Here is a 20328-nt window from a genome sequence, read left to right as displayed (position 1 = left end):
TAGAATCCGGTCCAGTTCAAACTTGGTCTCATGAAAAAGAAAGACCAGCCGCATTGGACTTGTTATTCGGGTTAGACTGAAGAGGAAATTGAGTTAGCCAAATCTCAAACTTCTTGAATTTATACATAAACATTCTTTTCTTTTATTGTTTACAGAATGTTTTATGCATTGTCTGAGAAATGGTAGAAGTTAAGATTGGGATTGTATCCGAATGTTTACAGTAACATTTTAGGACCCAATAGTACTAGTGACTAGTGAGGCAGGCTCCAACTATAGTTAAATTTGAATGAGTCTTAGATATTTTAAATTAAAATGAAATGTGATGTATTTCTATTGCTTTTCGTCCATTTATTCCCTTTCCCAATTTTAAAGGAGCTAATTAGGACACAATTTTACTTCATTTTTTTTTTTGGGTCGACACAATTTTACTTCCTTGAATGCATGAATGTAAGTGACAAGCCAGTTTTGCATCAAGATTTGTCTTATTTTGCTGAGAATATTATAGCAGCCTGCTAATTCCTTAATTTAATTTTTTTATTGCAAAAAAAACGAAGAAGAAGAAGAAGAAGAACTGAATATTGGTTATTCTCATTTTCCGAAATTATGTAATCGTTTCAAGTTTTACAATAAATAATTTTCACATTCACATGGACATTTCACTCAGATGTGTATTTGAATGATATCAAATTTCAACTCGCAAGAGCCCAAATACATGATGTTATTGCCTCGTTCTTATTGATTGTTTAATAATAAAATATTCTCATCCTATTGATGCTTAATTATATTAATTTCATCATTAATCTAATTATGAAAAGGGAGAGAGGTCCTAAAAAGATTAATTAATTTAAATTAAGTCTCAAGTGCTAAATTTTAAGAATTCGCAACTCAATTTCTCAATTTTATAATTTCATTGTGATGAATTTGTAACTTGTATTTCAAATTTTAACAGAAAAAATAAATTTTTTTATTCTTCAATCATGTTAAAATTTAAAAAATAAATTGCAAATTCATCACAATGCAGTTACAAAATTAAAAAATTGAGTTATAAAATTTTTAGAGTTTAACACTTAGGATCTAAGTTAAATTAATTAATCATTATTAAAATATCTTTATCATTCTCATTATTAAAATATCTTTATCATTCTTTCTTATGAAAATGACCAAACTGATATGAAGTTTCAATGAGACTATAATTTTATTTAAAGCATGACAGTTATAATTTTACTTTTAAAAGAACAATTATTGATATACACCATGCAGATAAAAATAATACATTGTATTATGTTTTAAACTTTCAGGTAATATTACATCAATTGAAAGTTTAGAATATCAGCTGCAGTTAATGAAAAACTTTCAAAACAAATTTACCATTTGACTCAAAATTAAATGAGATTCGAATGGAGGTTACATTGAATTGACTCGACACCAAATCTCGTTGGCATTTAATTTCTCCTGTGCCTAACTTTTTTAAACCAAACTCAAATTAGGTCCCATCACACTCTCACTGATAAGCCACTCTTTTTCCTTATACGTGGCAACAATTGAATTGCAAATTGCAGTATTTACTCCTATAGAGGTAGGCCAACTTTTTATTTTTTAACCAAATTGCAAGTTGTATTTTTCTCAAATTATTAAATGAACGTGTTAAATTAATCCTCAACTAGATTACATTGTCGGTACCAAATCTTCGTAGGGTCACTGCTTTATTCATTAGCAGGGCTGTGCAAAGATAGTCTAACACAACCTAGACCAATCTGATAGAATCCATTCCGGTCCAAAATTGGTCCGATAAAAGAAAGACTGATCAAACTGTTCAAGTTAAACTAGATTTGAATTATCAAACCACTTGGTAAGATCTGGGCTAAAAAATAAAACACCCATGTTTTTTATTATAATTTTTTAATATATTGGTGAATATTAAGTTTTAAATTGAACGCTGTCGCTCGAGGACTAAAGAGGGAGCGATTTTTTTTTTTTTTTCCCTCAGACCTCATTCACTTCAATCTTCATCTTTTTCTCATATTCCTATTACCAACAAAATGCATCTTCAATCAAATATTATGTGATTGATGTCTAATTCTTATGGTGGCAGAAGTTGTCTGGTTTAGGAAATGAAGAAAAGCTATAATAGAATTCAATTACTTCCAACATGGAAAAAGTAAATTTTTTCACCTTGTGTTACTTTCATTACTAAAAAAATAATAATAAAATATATCACTAATTTTTTAAATTTCTATCACTAAATTTGTCACAAAATACAATGTTACTAATCTGTATGACAGAAATGTATCCATCATTAATTTTGTGAGAGATAGTATCATCACTAAAAATAAATATATTCGTCACTATTATTTTATTAATTAATTTTATTGACTTCATTATTTAAAAAGTTGTATTATTTTTTTGCTATAATTCCAGCCCAGTTATTCTCACAATCCCTCCAATTATCTCAACGATCCCCACGTGGCTTATGTTGCTTTTGAAGTTGAAGAAATGTGCCCTCCCACTGTTCGTACCTGGAACCTTGCTTTTTGCCACAAACTCAAGCCCCACTTTACTTCACCAATTGGGCGAGAAAAACCTTACACTTTATTTTGCAAATTATAATTATAATATATATACACAAATACACAAATTATAATAAATTTTAAATAAAGAAGTAAAAAATATGTACTGATGGAAATTTTAATCTTTAATAAAGCATTACCTAAAAAAATTGTCAAAACAAAGTCAAAACCATAAAGGAAACAATTCTTTTTTAATCCACATGATTATTTTTATTTTTAAATTCACATAATTATCAACTTAATTAATTCATATATTTAATATTTTCTCGAACTATTCATACTTAATACGCTTATGTCAATGTAAAAATAGATATATTAGTAAAGTTAAGCTAATATTTTACCAATTCAAATGCATTGAAAAAATAATCATAATTGTTTTTAAATATTTAAAACATTTAAAAGCAAAATTATCTCAATCATCAATAAACTATTTTAACATCAATTTTTTATTATCTATTTTTATTTTAACACTCCAATTACATTATTTATATATTTTATTTTAACATAAATAATTCAATTTTATTATAATTTCAAATTTAATAACAGATATCTATCCGTTATTACCTATCTATTATTAGCTTTGTGAAAGTTTTATAAAATTATGATGATTTTTGGCATCTGTTACAATTTAGTGACATATAATTAGTAACGGACTCATATCTGTCACAAAAATATAAACTTTAAATAGGAATAGTAACAGGTACCATCATATGTCACTAATTAGTCACAAATTACTATAATTAGTGATGAAAATCAATTTATCACTAATTATCTATCACTAATATTAATTTTTTTAGTAGTGTTATGCCCAATTAATTTCAAAGTCCACGTTCTAGTGACCGTCACTGCAATATATCAACTATCATGATTTTGAAATAAAAATGTTGTGATTAGGTTTTGATGTTTTATAATAAGTTTTATATCATTATAAGTATTTTTATTATCTTAATTAAGTTTATTAAATTGAATTGTGGTACTAGATTGTTTAAATCTGTTGCCCCATCTATATGGACCTAAATCTGGTCTAGCTTGACCTCCAGATTTTTTTTAGACCAAACATGACCACGAGTTATCTAATCCAATCCCATCTAAAGACTAGACTTTGTGTTAAGGTAAAGTTTTATCCAATTGTAACCTTGCTAATTAGTTATTTACTTCCTTTATTCCTATTTACTTGTCCTTAAAAAAAAAGAGAGAGAGAAAGAAAAATCCATGAATAGCATGTAATTTTTTTTCTTTGTAATTTTGCCCTCTATTCAATGCCCTCCATCGAATAGAAATATTATTAGAAACATGTAATAATTATATCTTAAAATTTAGAATAGAAAATATATTTAAGAATGAAATAAAAATTCAAATCAGGATGAATAAATAGAGACAGAGGAAATATGGCTTGTATATTTGCAAAATTTTATGTTTAAATATTTTAACGCGTCATTGATAAATCATGACTTATTATTCGTCTAAAATTTCCCAATAACTTCGCATCAATGTAATAATTAAGTGCAACATTTTAAGTAATAAATAATCACATCATGCCGTTTTGTTCACGCAGAGCTCTGGCACCAACAAGTTAAAGCTTAAATTTTCTGTATTTGAAGGCTCCCTAGTCTCTCCCAAAGAACATTAGCCAAAACTCAGACTTCTTGAACTTATACATAAACATTCTTTTCTCTTATTGTTTACAAAATCTTTTATGTGTTGTCTCAGAAATAGTAGAAGCTGAGATTGGGATTGTATCCGAATGCTTACAGCAACAGTTTAGGAGGCCAATTAAATGGGAAGAGATGTGTCTCCTTTTCTTTTCTCTTTGTTCCCTCCTTTTCTCTGTCATCACTATTGGATCAAAATTTCAATAGTTCTGAATTTATATTTGATCAAATTATTATTTCAATTTTATATAAAAATATATAAATAAATTTAAACTATTAAATTGTAATCTAAATAATTTAAGACTATAATATTTTATGTAAAATTATAATAATAAATTTATCAAAATTAAATTTAAACCTTTGAGAAGTTTTGATCCAACAATAACGAGAAGAAAATGAAAAGAAGTGGAAAGAAAAATAAAAGGAGAGAACCCCTTCCCAAATATTAAATTAGACTACTTTTCCGTAAAAAGTAGGTGAGACTTGAAGTGTGCCAGGCTAAAAAAAAGTAGGTGTAACATATCCAACACTTATTAATTCATAAATGGTTATAATTTTTTTATCTTATATATTTATAATTTATTTTGTTTAAATTAAGCCATTATAATTTAATTCATTATATATGTTATTTCTTTAAAATTAAAATTATCAATGAATAATTAATTTTTCCAAAACAAAAATAATTATGAAATTTATACAAAATTCTATTCACTACTTTTGGCCAAAAAAGTATTTAATAAAATATCTATATTTTTAATAATATTTATAAAAATTCTATAGTACAAAAGTTGTTTAAAAAGTATAATCTAATTATATAAATTTTAAGTTATAAAAATGACACAATTAATGCTAAAGTGATATTAGTCTGTCTTAATTTATAAGAAACTTTTTTGACAAAATTATATATATTAATAAAATTTATTAAATATATTTTATAATCTTTTTTATTTGACACTGATCCAACACTTGATATATTTATGTTGAATTTCGATCAAAAAATATATATATATATATATATGTCGAAATAAATAAATGCAAGCTCCCACAAGTCACAACACACCAATCTTTCAAACTTTTTTGTATTATTTCAAGCTCTCTTGATTCTCTCCCAAAACAACCAAACCTTGACCGTCTTGCAGTTGCTCTTAGCTGATTTTTGTTTCATTTTCACAAAAATCTTCTATACAGTGTCTGAGAAATGGCGGAAGCTAAGGTTGAGATTGTATCCAAAATCACCATAAAGCCATTTTCTCCAACACCAAATCACCTCAAACACTTCAAATTTTCTCTTCTTGATGAGTTAGCCCCTCCTCCTTCTGTTTACATTCCAATGGTTCTGTTCTACTCTGCTGATGATGATCATGATTTTCCCAAAATGTCACAAAAGTTGAAGACTTCTTTACCAGAAGTTCTCACTCTCTACTATCCATTCTCTGGAAGAATCAAAGGAAACAAAGGAAATCTCTATGTTGATTGCAATGACGAAGGTGTACTTTACCTTGAAGCAAGACTTCCCTCAAAGCTCTCAGATTTTCTCGAGTATAATACGAACCAACAACTCAAAGAGGTAAAAGGGTTTCTTCCATTAGATCCCTATACACCTAAACATGACGATGATGAAGAAGATCGCCGCGTAATGGCTGTTCAGGTCAGTGAATTTGGTTGTGGAGGTATAGCTATTGGTGTTTGCATCTCACACAAGCTTTGTGACGGAACAACAGTAGCTTCATTCCTCCAAGCTTGGTCTCAAAAGGCAATGACAGATCATGCAAGTGACGTGGCTTCTTCTTCTTTGCCTCTTAATATGGAAGCTTCTGTTCTTTTTCCATCCAAAGGCATAGAGATTGACATCAATGCCATGATAGGTGAGAAGAGTATTACAACGAAGAGATTCTTGTTCAGTGAGGATAGCTTGTGTAGGCTAAAGGAAGAAATTTCAAGAGGATTTAGCTTTAAGCCCACTAGGGTTGAAGCTGTGACAACTTTGATTTGGAAATCCGCTTTAGAAGCTGCAAGAACCACAGAGACAACTCACCAAAATAGTTCATTCATCTTACATGCTGTGAACATACGTGGCCGAATGCTGTCGCCATTGCCGGAGAATTCTTTAGGTGACGATAACACAATTATTTATGTCTTTATAAGTGTTTTTAGTTGCTTTCTTAATTTGATCTTTTGTATTGACATACAGGTAATCTCTTTGTACCTGCCATTTCCCCATTGCTTGAGGTTGACAAAGAAATGAAGGTGGGGCTACAAGATTTGGCAGAAGAAGTGAGGAAAACCATCAAAATGGTTGATGGGAATTATGTGAGTAAGTTTCAATGAGAAGGTGAAGAACTTAATGAAATGCTTGAATCAATGTTACAAATGTTGTTTCTAGTGACAGAGAAAGGTGTTCCTTGTTATATCTTCAGTAGCTGGGTGAGGCTTGGCTTCTATGAAACAAACTTCGGATGGGGAAAGCCAACATGGGTTTGTACTATTGGAGTGCCTGCAAGAAATGTGATCATTTTGATGCCAACAAGTTATCGGGATGGATCAGGAATAGAGGCTTGGGTCAATTTGAATGACGATCATATGCTCCAATTCCAAAATAATCCTCTACTTCTTCAATATGCTTCTTTCGATCCTTAATCTCTCACCAACACTTAATGAAGAATTAGAAATTTGTAATGACGATTAATGACATACATTATTAATATAGGATCGAATGAGTATTTGCTAATTAATTAAGTTGGTGTCGGCGTGTGGAGTAGTATATTTATTAATTCGGGTATTGTTAGCTGAGCTTCATTTTATATGTGAGTTGTTGGTTATGTATTGAATTATCGATAAAAAGTGATCAAGTAATTATATGTTTTTTTGTCTCCTTTATATATTATTTAGCTTATGTTTTGTATCCATATATATAATATCAAAAGTTATATCAGAAGTCTTCGATTTTATTGATTTTTTGTAGTTAAATGAAATGGAAAACATGATAACTGCAAAATGTCTCTATTAACTTGTTTGAACTTTGAACCCACAAGTGACACTTGGTAGGCCAACCTAATAACCATTTTTGGGTCCACACAATTAACTCACAAATTAAACAAGATGTCCTGGAAGAAAGTGATACTAAATTTTTTTTCAGTTTTTAAAGATATTTTTCTTTGAAATAAAAGATTAAAAGGATTTTATTTATAAGTTGTTATGGATAAAAAATTTTATGTAGTAACTAGTGTGTGTGTGTGGGGTATTAACAGGTTAAATTAAAGAATTATTGAGTCTGAATGAAAATATATAATTCTTTTTTAAAGTTTCTTCTGTATTTATACGGATACAAATCCAATTTACATGACCATAGGTCTACTAGAATCAATACTAGTTGTTATGAAGCGAATATTATTAATGCATGTAATTTGTTTTAGCATGTATGTTTTGAGATTTTGTTTAAAATGCACGCTCCCATACATATATAATTACACCTTCTTAATTAGAGAGCATTTGATTTAATGATTAGGGATTAACAAGCAAAGTTAATGTCACACCTCAAAAATAAAACATGACCGATATAAAATATAGGAACAAAAACTAGCTAGATCCTCAAAGTTGTAACTTAAGAAACTCTAATTTCTAAAGCATGAAAATATCTAACAACAAATTGAACCATTTTCAATACGAATCATGAGAACAAAAGATTTAATATTTTAATTTTGATATAGTGTCTCTTGAAAATAAGATCTCACAACAACATTTCTTGGTACAAAATAGCATCAACAAGGAGCTATGCTCATTCCAACAGACAAATCATGCATAATATACATATAGGGGTCCTAAATATAGCTTACATGGAATGCCTAGAATAAGATTTACAAAGTACAAATTCATAAATTAAATTTTTACATTAAAAGAAGATTGGTCAATAACTTCTTCACTTCAAATAAAAAAGATAGCCTCTCAATGAAAAATGATAATATATATATTACATAGAACTAAAAGAAGGTAAGCCAATTTTTTTTTTAAATTATGAGTAAATGAGCAAATTACCCTCTAAACCTTGTTTAGTAGCACCATGGATCCTAAACTTATTTATATTATTCTCTCAACTTTTGAAAATAATATAATCTAACCCTACCATGCATTAACAAAAGTTAACTTTAATAGTTAATTGATTTAAAAAATGATCAAAAAGAACTTCAAATTACAAAAAAAAAGGACAAAAAATTACAATAATAACAATCAAAGTTAACTTTTTCTATAATTTTTGATGTCTTTTTCTATTATTTTTTGATTAACTAACGATTAAAATTAATTTTTGTTATCGTCAAAGGCCAAAATTGTATTGTTTTCAAAAATTAAAGGAACAATCTGTATAATAAAAGAATTCAAGGTCTATAGTGCTACTAAACCAAAAATTCAAGGGAAAATGATAATTAAGGACCCTCTAAAAATATTAATCTCAATTAAGAACCATAACATTTTGAAATCCCATGATCCTTAACTGGATAAAAAAATATAGTTTGTGAGGTGGGATTCATTAAGTCACTTGGGGATTTACTAACCTGACTTAAGAAAATTGCTAACATATATTATGAAAATATGAAACCCCATTTAAAAATTGATTATTTAACAAAAAGCGCCACTTAAAAATTCATTAACCCAACTTGAAAAATTTTCTAATGTATATTATGAAATCATGAAATCCCACTCAAAAATTAATTGTTTAATAAAAAAAATTCCAATTTGGACAAGTCACTTTTTGTTAAATCGATTCTCAAGTGGGGTTTTATTTTTTTCACAATGCACATTAAAAAAATTTTCAAGTCTGGTTAGTGAATTTTCAAGTGATACTTTTTGTTAAACAATTAAAAATTTGTTAAATAATTAATTTTCAAGTGGAGTTTCATGCTTTCATAGTATATATTAGAACTTTTTTTAGGTTGAGTTAGTAAATTTTTAAATGAGCTTTTTGTTAAACAATTGATTCCTAAGTGGACTTTTATATTTTCATAATATACATTAACAATTTTTTCAAGTTGAGTTGGTGAATCTTTAAGTGGCGTTAGTAAATCTCACCTCACAAATTATATTTTTTTATCGTAATTAAGAATCATGGTCCTTAACTAGAATTTTAAAATGTTATGATCTTTAATTTAGATTAATATTCTTAGAGAGTGTTTAATTGTCATTTTTCCAAAATTATTCAGGGTATAAAAAGACCATGATCCTCAACTGAAATTTAAAAATGTCATGATACTTAATCGAGATTAATGTTCTTAAAGGGTCTTTAATTGTCTTTTTTCCAAAATCATTCAAGGTGTAATTTGCCCATTAGCCTCAAATCATCGCTACTTGTGATTAATTCAAATTAAATCAACGTGTTAAATTAATGCTCAACTAGATTGTGAGTACAAAAAATTCACAAGATTACACACGACTTTACTCATTATAGTTATTACATTATAGGGTTAAATGTTATTCTTGCTTTTCTACTATTCGTTCAGAGGACATCTAATTTGCTAAACGTTTAATTTAGTATGATGGTTAAAAACGCAACAATTTTGCTCATATCGATAAAAAAAAAAAAAGAAACGTCCATTTAATTTTGTGGGGGTCGGCTTTTTTTTTTTTTTTGGTTTTTGCTTTTTTTGTTTGGACCGTGTTGTTTTTGCTTCTATTGCATGTTTTTATGTTGTGCTTGGCTCATTGGAAAAAAATAGAGAGAAGAGAAAATACAAGAAGAGAAAACAGAGAAAAAGAGAAAAAATGGAGGAATGTAAGCCTATTTGGCAACATATTTTCAGAACAATATTTTCTTCTGGAAAATAAAAAAATGAAAATCATGTCTAACAACTTGTTTGGAAATGTGTTTTCTATTATCTATTTTGAAAAACAAAAAAAATTAAAAGTTGTTCTGTAGAACTAAAAATTCAGAATATCTTTTAAATGTTTGTCAATAAAATAAATTATTTTTTCACCCTTTATTTCACCAATTTAGATATGCTTTTCCAAATAATGATTCAAATAGACTTTTTTTATTTTTTGTTTCCAAAACTTGTTTTGATAAACTATTCTACAAAATTGTTTTGAGAACATAAAAATTGAAAACAGAACCAAACAAGCTTGTAATTTACTCTCCTTATGCTTGGCTGAATGAGAGAAAATGAGAAGTGAAAAAAATTATTAATTTTATGTTGACAGTAATAACCTTATTATTTGCAAAAAAAATATTTATATATAATAAAATTTAATATTTTAACTTATTATTTATATACTTTTTATTAATATTATTGATTGAATAAAAATATAATTATAAATAATTTTATGTGATGATAGCAAAAAAATTATTTTGTCCAATTTTAATTTTTATTTCTTAAATTATTAAATATATAATAATGTAAATTTTAAAATGGAGAGAAAATTAAGATAAAAATGGAGGAATGCAAGCAAGAAATGAAAAGATTCATGTGTAAATTTTAAAATTGAGTTTTTTTTAAAAAAATCTCCCCATATTTGAAGAGAAAAATTAAAGGTAAAAATATGTAAGTCTTATATATTATTTTCCACCCAATTTTTATTTCATTTCATTCTTTCTTTCCTTAGCCATCTAAGATCTCCACTTCTCTCTTGGATTACTTGTCCCTCTTACCAGGCACAATATCATGGTGACTTAAAACAAAAAACCAAAAACACTTTTTCAGCCTTCAAACTTTTTTTTTAAGAAGGTTTTTCACCCAAAACAAAAAACAAAAAAACTTTTTCAGCCTTCAAACTTTTTTTTTTTTTTGGTGAAAAACCTTCTAACTTTTTCTTACTTTCCTTCTCACCTCATCGTAATCATCATAATCACCTCTTCATCTTCCCTGCCAGCAAGCCTGCTCTTCTTCTTGATCCGATCCATTGCCCTCCATTGTCCGAAGCCTTCATGACATGACATGTTGCCAAAAAATGGTCAAGCAACAGCACACCACATAACCAAATCTAGCATACACCACTTAACGGTCAAGATTATCCAACTTAACATGAGGAACAAAATTCTACGTTTTTTAATGATTAAGGTTGACATTAGACTAAACTGGAATTTAGAATACCAGATATTTCTGAGCAAATAATTGTAAGATAAAACTAACCTTCAACTCTACATTGTATGACTTATATATGCATTTGCAAAATCGAACGCTTTTCGCCTTGGCATTGGCAAATCATGACTTATATATTATTTGTTTGAAATTTCCCAACTTCGCAGCAGTTTAAGAATTAAGTGCAACATTTTAATTAATAATTATTGTCATCATCACGTTTTGTACACACATGCCCTCCCACCACAACAGCAGCTTAAATTTTCTGTATATATTTGAAGGCTCCCTAGTCTCACCCAATAAAATCAGCCAAACCTCAGACTTCTTGAACTTATAGATAAACATTCTTTTCTTTTCTTGTATGTCTAAAAATCTTTTATGCATTGTCTGAGAAATGGCAGAAGCTGAGGTTGAAATTGTGTCACGTCTCAAAAATAGGTGACCAGCACGAGATGTGAACCTTATCACACATCCCTTAAGCCCTAAATTAAAAAATCTTTTCATTTTAAAATGTAAATGAATTTGTGCCAAAATTGTAACATATAAAAAAAAATTATTCTTAATAAAAGATTGAATATTTTCATGAAAATTTTAACAAAACCTCCACTGTAAATAAAATCTCTCAAAAATCCTACAACACAATATTTTACATAAAATATAGTTTCAATTAAGAGTTTCGCTCCTTCCAACCAGCAGACAACATACATCAAAATAGAAATATAGTTATAGGTTATGTGGAGCACCTAACCTTACTTTTCAAAATAAAATACGTGAGTTTAAATATTTACATCAAAAGGGAGATAATGCTAGGCAAAATTTCACCCAAAATAGCTGTATGTCCCTTAGAGGTCAGAAATAAGATCAGTATCAAATAATAAATCTGAGATCAAAATAAATTTTTAGTGAATAGCATCCTAATAATAAATAATTAAATATGTATAAAAAGAAAGTTTAACATAATTATGTGTGCTAGAAATAACAATTTTCGCAAACAAATATTTAATAAACTTGGTCATAAAAGGACTTTATGTAACTTTAAATAAATTCTTGATTCATTACAATATCATATCAAACGTCATTATCATGTAATTTTAATAAAGTAAATAATTACATTAAATAATTATAAATATATCATTAATCAAAATCAATGAAAATAGATCCATCAAATAATTAAAAACTCATAATTATAAGGACTTATCAGAACAAGTAACAAACGTGAACACATAGTCCACAAGGGTAAATAGCCAAACGCGACTTATGCCACGAAACAAACGTGGACACACAGTCCACGAGAGTAAGTAACTAAACGCAGCCGAAGCCATGAAAGAAATGTGGACACACAGTCCACGAGGATAATGCTAACTAAACGTGGCTTGAAGCCACGAAATCAAATGTGAGTACAATGCTCACGAATAACCATCCCTCCGTTCCATGTACGTTGGCCATCGCACGGGGCTAGCACCTCCTATAAACACCCTACTAGTTAGGTATACTATGACGCGTCAAGGGCTAACGAAACTACCGTTAGCAACCAGAGTTCTGTATAAAGTCCTCTTCAAATTCATTTCCAAACATGCGAGAAAATCATTACTTTCATAATAAAAATTTTCATTTCTAAAGTCAAACTCACATGAATCATTCTTTATATCAATTCAATGTTCGACAGAATGAAATCTCATAATCAAAGTCCAAACTTATATTTATTAATTAATTAAAATTTCAAAACTGTTAAGAGTAATTTCAAAAATAAGTTAGTTTAATAAACAAACTATTCAATAACCACATCGTTGTTACTAAAATAATTTTGCATAAAAATGTACTATTGTAGTAAAGAAAATCTTTATTAAAAAATCAATTGGGACAATATTCACTTACCTTATAATTTCCCAAAATTCTAAAGCGTGGTTCTTTTAATCTTTCACTTTAATTCTAATGGTGTTCTAAGTTTCTTGACGAAGAAATCGTAGTTCTAAAAGTCATTTATCAAGAAATTTTTCAATCACTTAATGAACATTTAAATTCATTCCAAACAATATTAAAGATAATACTTTAACCAATTATATTTCAAATACACTTAAGTTAAGTAAATCATTTGTCCCTTATGATCCATACTCATTTATAAATCATTAGAAATCATATCTATCGTTCTCAAGCTTCCTCTAGATTAAAAGAAATATGAAACAAGCATCTTATATAATCCTTTCTCCCACTTTAACAACCCATTTTAAAATTTTCAATTAACAACTTGAACTATAATTACAGCTACTCTTCCAAGCTATAATATAAAAGCTTTCACAACTCATAATTCACCAAATTCTTCTCTCTCATATATTTCTTTTTTTTATAAATACCTTGAGAGTATGCATCTATCATTAACAAAATTTGTGAGATGAATAACCAAAAAATTCCAACAACTCTCAAGCTTTTACTTTCATTAACCAAATTTAATTTAGTTCCCACAATAGCGCAACATCTAATATTGATTAAAACTAAACCTTAATTCTTCTAAAATTTTATGACAGCAACAATAAGAAATTAGAATGTTATAACTCAACTAGAGGAATGATTTATGAAAAATCACTTGGTGCTGGTATAGAACCCAAAAAGGAAGAGAAAAACCCAACAATTCACCCCCAAACGAAATTTAGTGGCAACATCTATGAACAAATACATGCTCTGCATCAAAGAAGAAAAGGAAAAAAATAAAGTTTCGAGCTCCTACACGAACCAGAAACAGACCAAAATTTCAGCTAACAAATGCAATAGTCGAACTACCCCCCCCCACACACACGGAACTTTCATCAACTGAGGATGAAGGAGAGATAAAGAATAAGCACACTTCACTCCATGATGAGTAAAAATCGACGGCAGCAAGAGACAAGAGAAAATGACAGATCTTCAAACAAAAGAGAAAAGAAACAAGCAGCTTACCATATGCACGTGTAACAACTAGAATTGAGGAGGAAGAGAAGTTGAAGACGCGCATATACTCGCCAACACCAAACAAGAAAGGAGCAGAGGAGGACGACAGGGGATGAGTTTTCGGTGACTCAACCCCCACAGCAGCCAGTGACGTGGATAGAGAGAAGGGGAAGGAACGAGCGACGGTGGTGAAGAGGAAAGTGAACGGCGGTGTCTGAAGATGCTGACCGGCGATGAGAAGGAAGGAAGGATTCGGACTCTCTCCCTCTCGATTCTTCGCAGCTTTCGCTTCGAATACAGGGGAGGATAAGAAATATCTTATTCAAAGGAGAATTGGAAAATTTACAAACAATAGCCCATGAAAAAATTACAAGAATCGACACAAAATTGTTTTATAATTAAAAATAAAATAAAACTAAACTTTTTACTTCATAGAATTCGAACCTCGGACCTTCAAAAAAGTTATTACTATCAGTTCCATTTAAATTATTATTTTTTACTTGTTATAAAATTAATTTAAATAAAATATTAATTAGAAGAAAACTTAATTTATTTAAAAATTTAGGTTAATTACAGATTGTATTCAAATGCTTGTTAACTTAATTAGGAAATTAATTAATAAATGCTTTTGACCTGCAAATCAGATTATGCAGAACTGAAAGTAGTAGGTGGATGGCCAATTTCTTTTTTTATTTGACGCTGATCCAACTCTTCATTTATTTATGTCAATAAACATGAATGCATGCCCTCACAAATCATACGCACCCAAGCTTTCAAATTTTTCTGTATCATTTAAACCTCCTCATTCTCTCCTAAAACAATCAACCAAACCTTAACCCATTTTCACAAAAATCTTCTACTGCATCCGAGAAATGGCAGAAGCTAAGGTTGAGATTGCATTCAAAATGACCATAAAGCCATTATCTCCTACTCTAAATCACCTCAAACACTTCAGGGTTTCTCTTCTCCACGACTTAGCTACCCCTTCTTCTGTTCACATTCAAGTTGTCCTTTTCTACCCTACTTCTGATGATCATGATTTTCCCAAAATGACTCGACAATTAAAGACTTAGTTATCAGAAATTCTCACTCTCTACTATCCATTCTCTGGAAGAATCAAAGGAAACAAAAGCAATCTCTATGTTGATTGCAACGATGGAGGTGTCCTTTACGTTGAAGCCAAAGTTCCCTCAAAGCTCTCAGTTTCTCAAGAATAATGCCAACCAACGACTCAAAGAGATAAAAGGGTTTCTTCCATTAGATCCCTGTAAACATAAACTAGAAGATGATGGTGAAGATTTTCAAGGAATGGCTGTTCTGGTTAATGAGTTTGGTTGTGGAAGAATAGCTAATGGCGTGTGCATCATCTGACACAAGGTATGTGATGGCAAGGCAATGGGAGATACAAGTGAAGTGGTTTCTTCTTCGCCTTTTAACATGCAAGCTTCATCGCTTTTCCCACCCAAAGGCATAGAGATTAACATCAATCACATGATAGGAGGGAAGAATATCACAACGAAGAGATTCTTGTTTAGTGAAGATAGCTTGTGGAGACTAAAAGAAAAGGATTTCAAGGGATGCAGCTTTAAGCCCAATAGGTTTGAAGCTGCGACAACTTTGATATGGAAATCCGCCTTGGAAGTTGCAAGAACCACAAAGACAACTCATCAAAGTAGTCCATTCATGATACATGCTGTGAACATACGTGGCCGGCCGGATGCTATGGCCATTGCTGGAGAATTCTTTAGGTGCTAAGAACACGCTTCACTTAATTATTTATGCATTTATAGATGTTTTTAATCGCTTTCTTAATTTGAACTTTTGCATTGACAAAATATTGGTAATCTCCTTGTTCTGGCCATTTCTCCCTTAATTGCTTAAAGGTGACAAAGAAATAAAGGCGGATCTACAAGCACTACATCAAAAAATAAAAAATAAAAACATTTCAAAGCATTTTTTTTTCTTTTTTATTTTACTTACAAGAGCACTTCAAAAGCACTCCTATACTCAATGCTCCCATATATGAGGGAGTGCTTTTAAAAGCACTCTCACATGAGTGATTTATGGAAGTACTTTTCTGAAAATGCTCCCATAAGCATCTCCCTATGAGAACACTTTGAAAAGGCTTATGTGAGTGCTTTCAAAAGAAGCGCTACCATACCTAAAGCACTTTGATAGATTTACAAATTAGAGCACTTATACATAAAAGGACTTTAATAGCCTCCAATTTTATATATATATATATATATATATATATATATACAATGCTACATGCTGCAACAGAAACTTAAATTTATGTACAATATTCTAAAATGGATATCATAAAATGGTAAAAAAAAGTATACTTTCATTTAAAATTAAAAAACAATATTTTTATAAGTTTGGCAACTACAGTCTCAATCAACTATTCTAACCACAAAATCAATGCAAAAATTTGTAATCTAATTTTCTAAATATTACACTACAAGAACAAAAATATCATCTAAAATGAAAAGAAAATTGTCTTTTACAATAATGCCAACCCAAAAAAAATATACAAAGCAAAAGTTTAGATAACATTAACTCAAAAAGAGTAGGGAACAACAAAAATAATATAATGCTATAAAAAACATAAATCTGTAGATGAATAATTGAGAACACCTACTAGCTGGGGTGAAACAACCATATAATGCTTTAAAAACAAAAGATTGGTTTGTCCTCCAACACCAAAAAAAAAAATTCATTTTTCAACATATAGAACAATAACATTTGATGCGCATATATATACTAAAAATGGCTACAAAACCAATGTATCATAGTAGATGCAACAACGGCATAAATCTGAACCATTTAAAGTTATAACGAATCTACATCAGCATGCTATAAACCTGTCTTGGTGCAACATAAGGTAATGATGAGAAAAAAAAAATGATAATCCAAACAAACCAAGAGATCAATCAAGAAAGAGATCATCCAATAACTAACTTCTAAACTACATTAATATCAAATAATTATAAAGCATGAACATTAATCCAAAAAACAATTTGCATATATTTAAAAGATAGGGTCCTATGAAATAAGTTGCCAAGTACTTGCAGTAGTGCGTTACTTTCTTTGGGAGCTTCCTCGAGTGTTTTGGATCAATTTCATTTTATGTGAGACTTATCCAATATCATCTCACCATTCATTTGTGAGACCCTCTTTTGTACAATTCAGTTCACGAAATACTTCTTCCATTGGCATGTGTTCCTCCAAGTGTCATATATATATATGTTTGTAGAGGAGGAGAATCGAATAGAAGAAACCAAGAATCTGATTTCTGTATTATTAAACAAAAACGTACAAGATCAACATTCTCTTTCTTGATTTCTTCAAGGCCCCACATGGTTGATTCTACAGCCAAGTTAAAGAAGTTATTTTCTTCGTAATCAACAGATCATATATAACTACTTGTTATAAGTTGTAATTTTAAACCCTCTTAAGCATTTTGTCAAACATCTTGAGGGCAAGCACAAGATCTTTTCTCATTCAAAATAGGAAAGCAAAGTCCAACTAAAGCAAATTTATATCAACTCAATATATATAGTAGCAACAACTTAGATAGATCAAATTTTTTTTTTAAAGAAAATAAAGCTAAATTAAAGTGCATGATGTTTAATCCCTTGAAAAAGATTTTATAATATATAATACTACGTTTTTTTTAATACAAAAGAAACTAATCATCTATATGAATACCACTGCTACTTGTGTTGTAAAGTTCAACCACTGATATTTATAATGCCATTTAATATACTGTGTAGATGTAAATCAAGACTTGAAAGTGGGGACCTTTAAGTGAGCTTGGGTTATTGGGCTTTATTTTGCTCATCATATAAATAAATTTCTATATTACAAACAAAATTAACATTGAACAATAATAGCTGAAAATCACAATCCATGTGGCTTATGCCGTAATGCAAAGTATACAAACCAACTTGAGCATAGTAAGCTGAAAAAATGAGCTCCAATGAGAACTTCTTCCATTTATAGTTAGCATCTAGGAATAACAATTCAAGCAAAAAAGTAAAAGGTCTATCAAGTTGTTTAAGAAACCAACCACCCATATTCATTCAAGTAGTCCACCAATAATCGAGTGAAAATATCAGTCAAAACTTCAGTCAAAACTTCAGCATATGGATTGAAATCTATCTTTACATAAGCCTTGGGAGTGGAAAACATTGTATCTGGCTTGTACCATAAGGCTGAATATCACCTACTTAATAGAATTGGAAACTTAACCTATTCCAAAAGATAAATATTTTAAACAAAATTAAGACACTATATTTTTGCCGACACAAGCACGCACACAAGCATTACCAAGCATGAATAATAGCATATAGAGAAGAAAACGTATAGAGGTTATTAGATATTAAGGCATAAAGTAAAAAAATGCAAACAATTAAAAACAGTATGAACAATAAGATAATTAGGGTCTGAGAATGGTTTGAAATTGAGGCAAGAAAAAGACTCATGGACTTTGAAAGCGTTGAACATAGTACAAATTTGCAGCCACTGACGTAGGCTGCTAAAAAAATCAGTTCACAATAGACCATCTCTAAAATCTAATTATCCCATATGTAGCTGTGCAACTACATAATGGGATTTCCCCTATCATTCCAAACAAAAGAGCTGATTCCACAAATTGAAAAACCCAGGAATTGATAAAGAAATAGCCTTCTGCAACAAAAGAGGATATATGACAACCTCTTCTTATCCAGCAGTTAAATATCTTGAAGGGAGAATTATTTTCCATTGCCACCCTAATGTCAAAGTATTTGTTCACATAGAACATGTGTCAAACCATTTTGGGCTTTTGTAGAAAATCAACATAGCACGTTTTTTATCCCCAAAAAAAAAAAATCTTTTTTAAGGTTCCGGAGTGCTTCTGCATGGAAGCGCTCCGGAAACTCTGGCATTCCATATGAGCTGTTTTACAAAATTAATTATTAATATTTAATATTATAATATTAATTTTTATTGAATAATTAATATATTAATGATAAATTAATTAAAAAAGAAACAGCAATTAAAATGGTATTTTAAATAATAATTTAATTAAACATTAAATTATAATAAATCTATAAAACTAATATTAATTAATCTAAACCTTTTTTGTGATGAATTATAATAAATTGGATATAGGCGCTCTAATAAGCCTTTTTTTGTCGTAGTGAAGATGTGGCAGAAACAGTGAAAAAAAAAACCATAAAAATGGTTGATGGAGATTATGTCAGTCAGTCTTAAGGAGAAGGGCAAGAACTTTTTGAAACCCTTGAATCAGTACTACAAAAGTTGTCTTTGGTGATTGAGAAATGTGTTCCTTTTTATCTCTTTAGCAGCTGGGTTAGGTATGGTTTATATGAAAGAAACTTCGGATGCGGCAAGCCAACATGGGTTTGTACAATTGGAGTGCCAACATAGATTAATCATTTTGATGCCAACAAGATCTGGGGATGGAATAGAGGATTGGGTCTTCTTGAATGAGGAATATCATCCAACTTCAAAACAATCCTCCACTCTTGCTTCTTTTGATCCTTAATCTCTCTTTTGTTCTGAGTATGTGTAATTGAATCTATAATTGATTCTTAAGTTAGTGTTGGTGTGAAAAGGATATGTATCAATTTGGGTATTGTATTATCAATTTCATCTTATGTGAGTTGCAGGCTATATGTATTGGATTGATAAAAAGTGATCATGTAATTATATACACGTTGAATTATGTTTGTCACCTTCATTATTTAGGGAGAGTACAATTATTGCCCTCTATAATTTTATCAGGATTAGCTTTTAGTGCATATAACTTGTTTGCAATGTTTTTAGTGGACTTAAGGAACAAACATCACCTAATATTGATAAGAATATTAAAAATATTAAAAAAATATAAAGAATAAAAATAAAATTTTATAAAATTACAAGAATCAACGATTATATTTTCTCAATTATTTACCTTATGTTGTATATCCATATATATCAAAAGTTATATCACATAAGTCAAAATGTCCCTATCAACTTTAGCCCACGAGATGTTTGGAGGAAAGCGATGCATTTTTTAATGAAAAGATTTTTTTTTCCCTTTGAAATAAAAGATTAAAGATTTTATTTATA

General features: G+C 29.5%; 2 protein-coding genes across 2 annotated transcripts; one reads left to right on the top strand and one right to left on the bottom strand.

Annotated features, from left to right (window-relative positions):
- Positions 1 to 5294: 5294 nt before the first annotated feature.
- Positions 5295 to 7090, top strand: LOC129291703 (stemmadenine O-acetyltransferase-like). The gene is made up of 2 exons (XM_054929191.1): positions 5295 to 6330; positions 6411 to 7090. The coding sequence occupies exons 1-2, from the start codon at positions 5418 to 5420 to the stop codon at positions 6545 to 6547; spliced, it is 1050 nt and encodes a 349-aa protein (XP_054785166.1). The 5' UTR covers positions 5295 to 5417; the 3' UTR covers positions 6548 to 7090.
- A 3535-nt stretch (positions 7091 to 10625) lies between these two features.
- On the bottom strand, positions 10626 to 15046 carry LOC129290047 (uncharacterized). Its single transcript, XM_054926763.1, has 3 exons — positions 15043 to 15046; positions 14215 to 14493; positions 10626 to 11125 (listed from the first exon to the last, which is right to left on the bottom strand). The coding sequence occupies exons 1-3, from the start codon at positions 15044 to 15046 to the stop codon at positions 11028 to 11030; spliced, it is 381 nt and encodes a 126-aa protein (XP_054782738.1). The 3' UTR covers positions 10626 to 11027.
- Positions 15047 to 20328: the final 5282 nt, after the last annotated feature.

The sequence above is a fragment of the Prosopis cineraria genome, unplaced genomic scaffold (assembly GCF_029017545.1).
Source record: "Prosopis cineraria cultivar Desert tree isolate PC_DT_omini unplaced genomic scaffold, ASM2901754v1 PC13, whole genome shotgun sequence".
Classification (NCBI taxonomy): Eukaryota; Viridiplantae; Streptophyta; class Magnoliopsida; order Fabales; family Fabaceae; genus Prosopis; species Prosopis cineraria.
Note: the sequence above shows the minus strand (reverse complement) of the source record. Positions and strands in the feature narration are given on the sequence as shown.

Coding starts and splice junctions, on each gene's coding strand:
- LOC129291703 (XM_054929191.1), top strand. CDS start 5,418: ATGGCGGAAGCTAAGGTTGAGATTGTATCCAAAATCACCATAAAGCCA. Junction 6,331..6,410: donor ATTGCCGGAGAATTCTTTAG/GTGACGATAACA, acceptor ATTGACATACAG/GTAATCTCTTTGTACCTGCC.
- LOC129290047 (XM_054926763.1), bottom strand. Junction 11,126..14,214: donor AGTTGTTACACGTGCATATG/GTAAGCTGCTTG, acceptor CATGTCATGAAG/GCTTCGGACAATGGAGGGCA.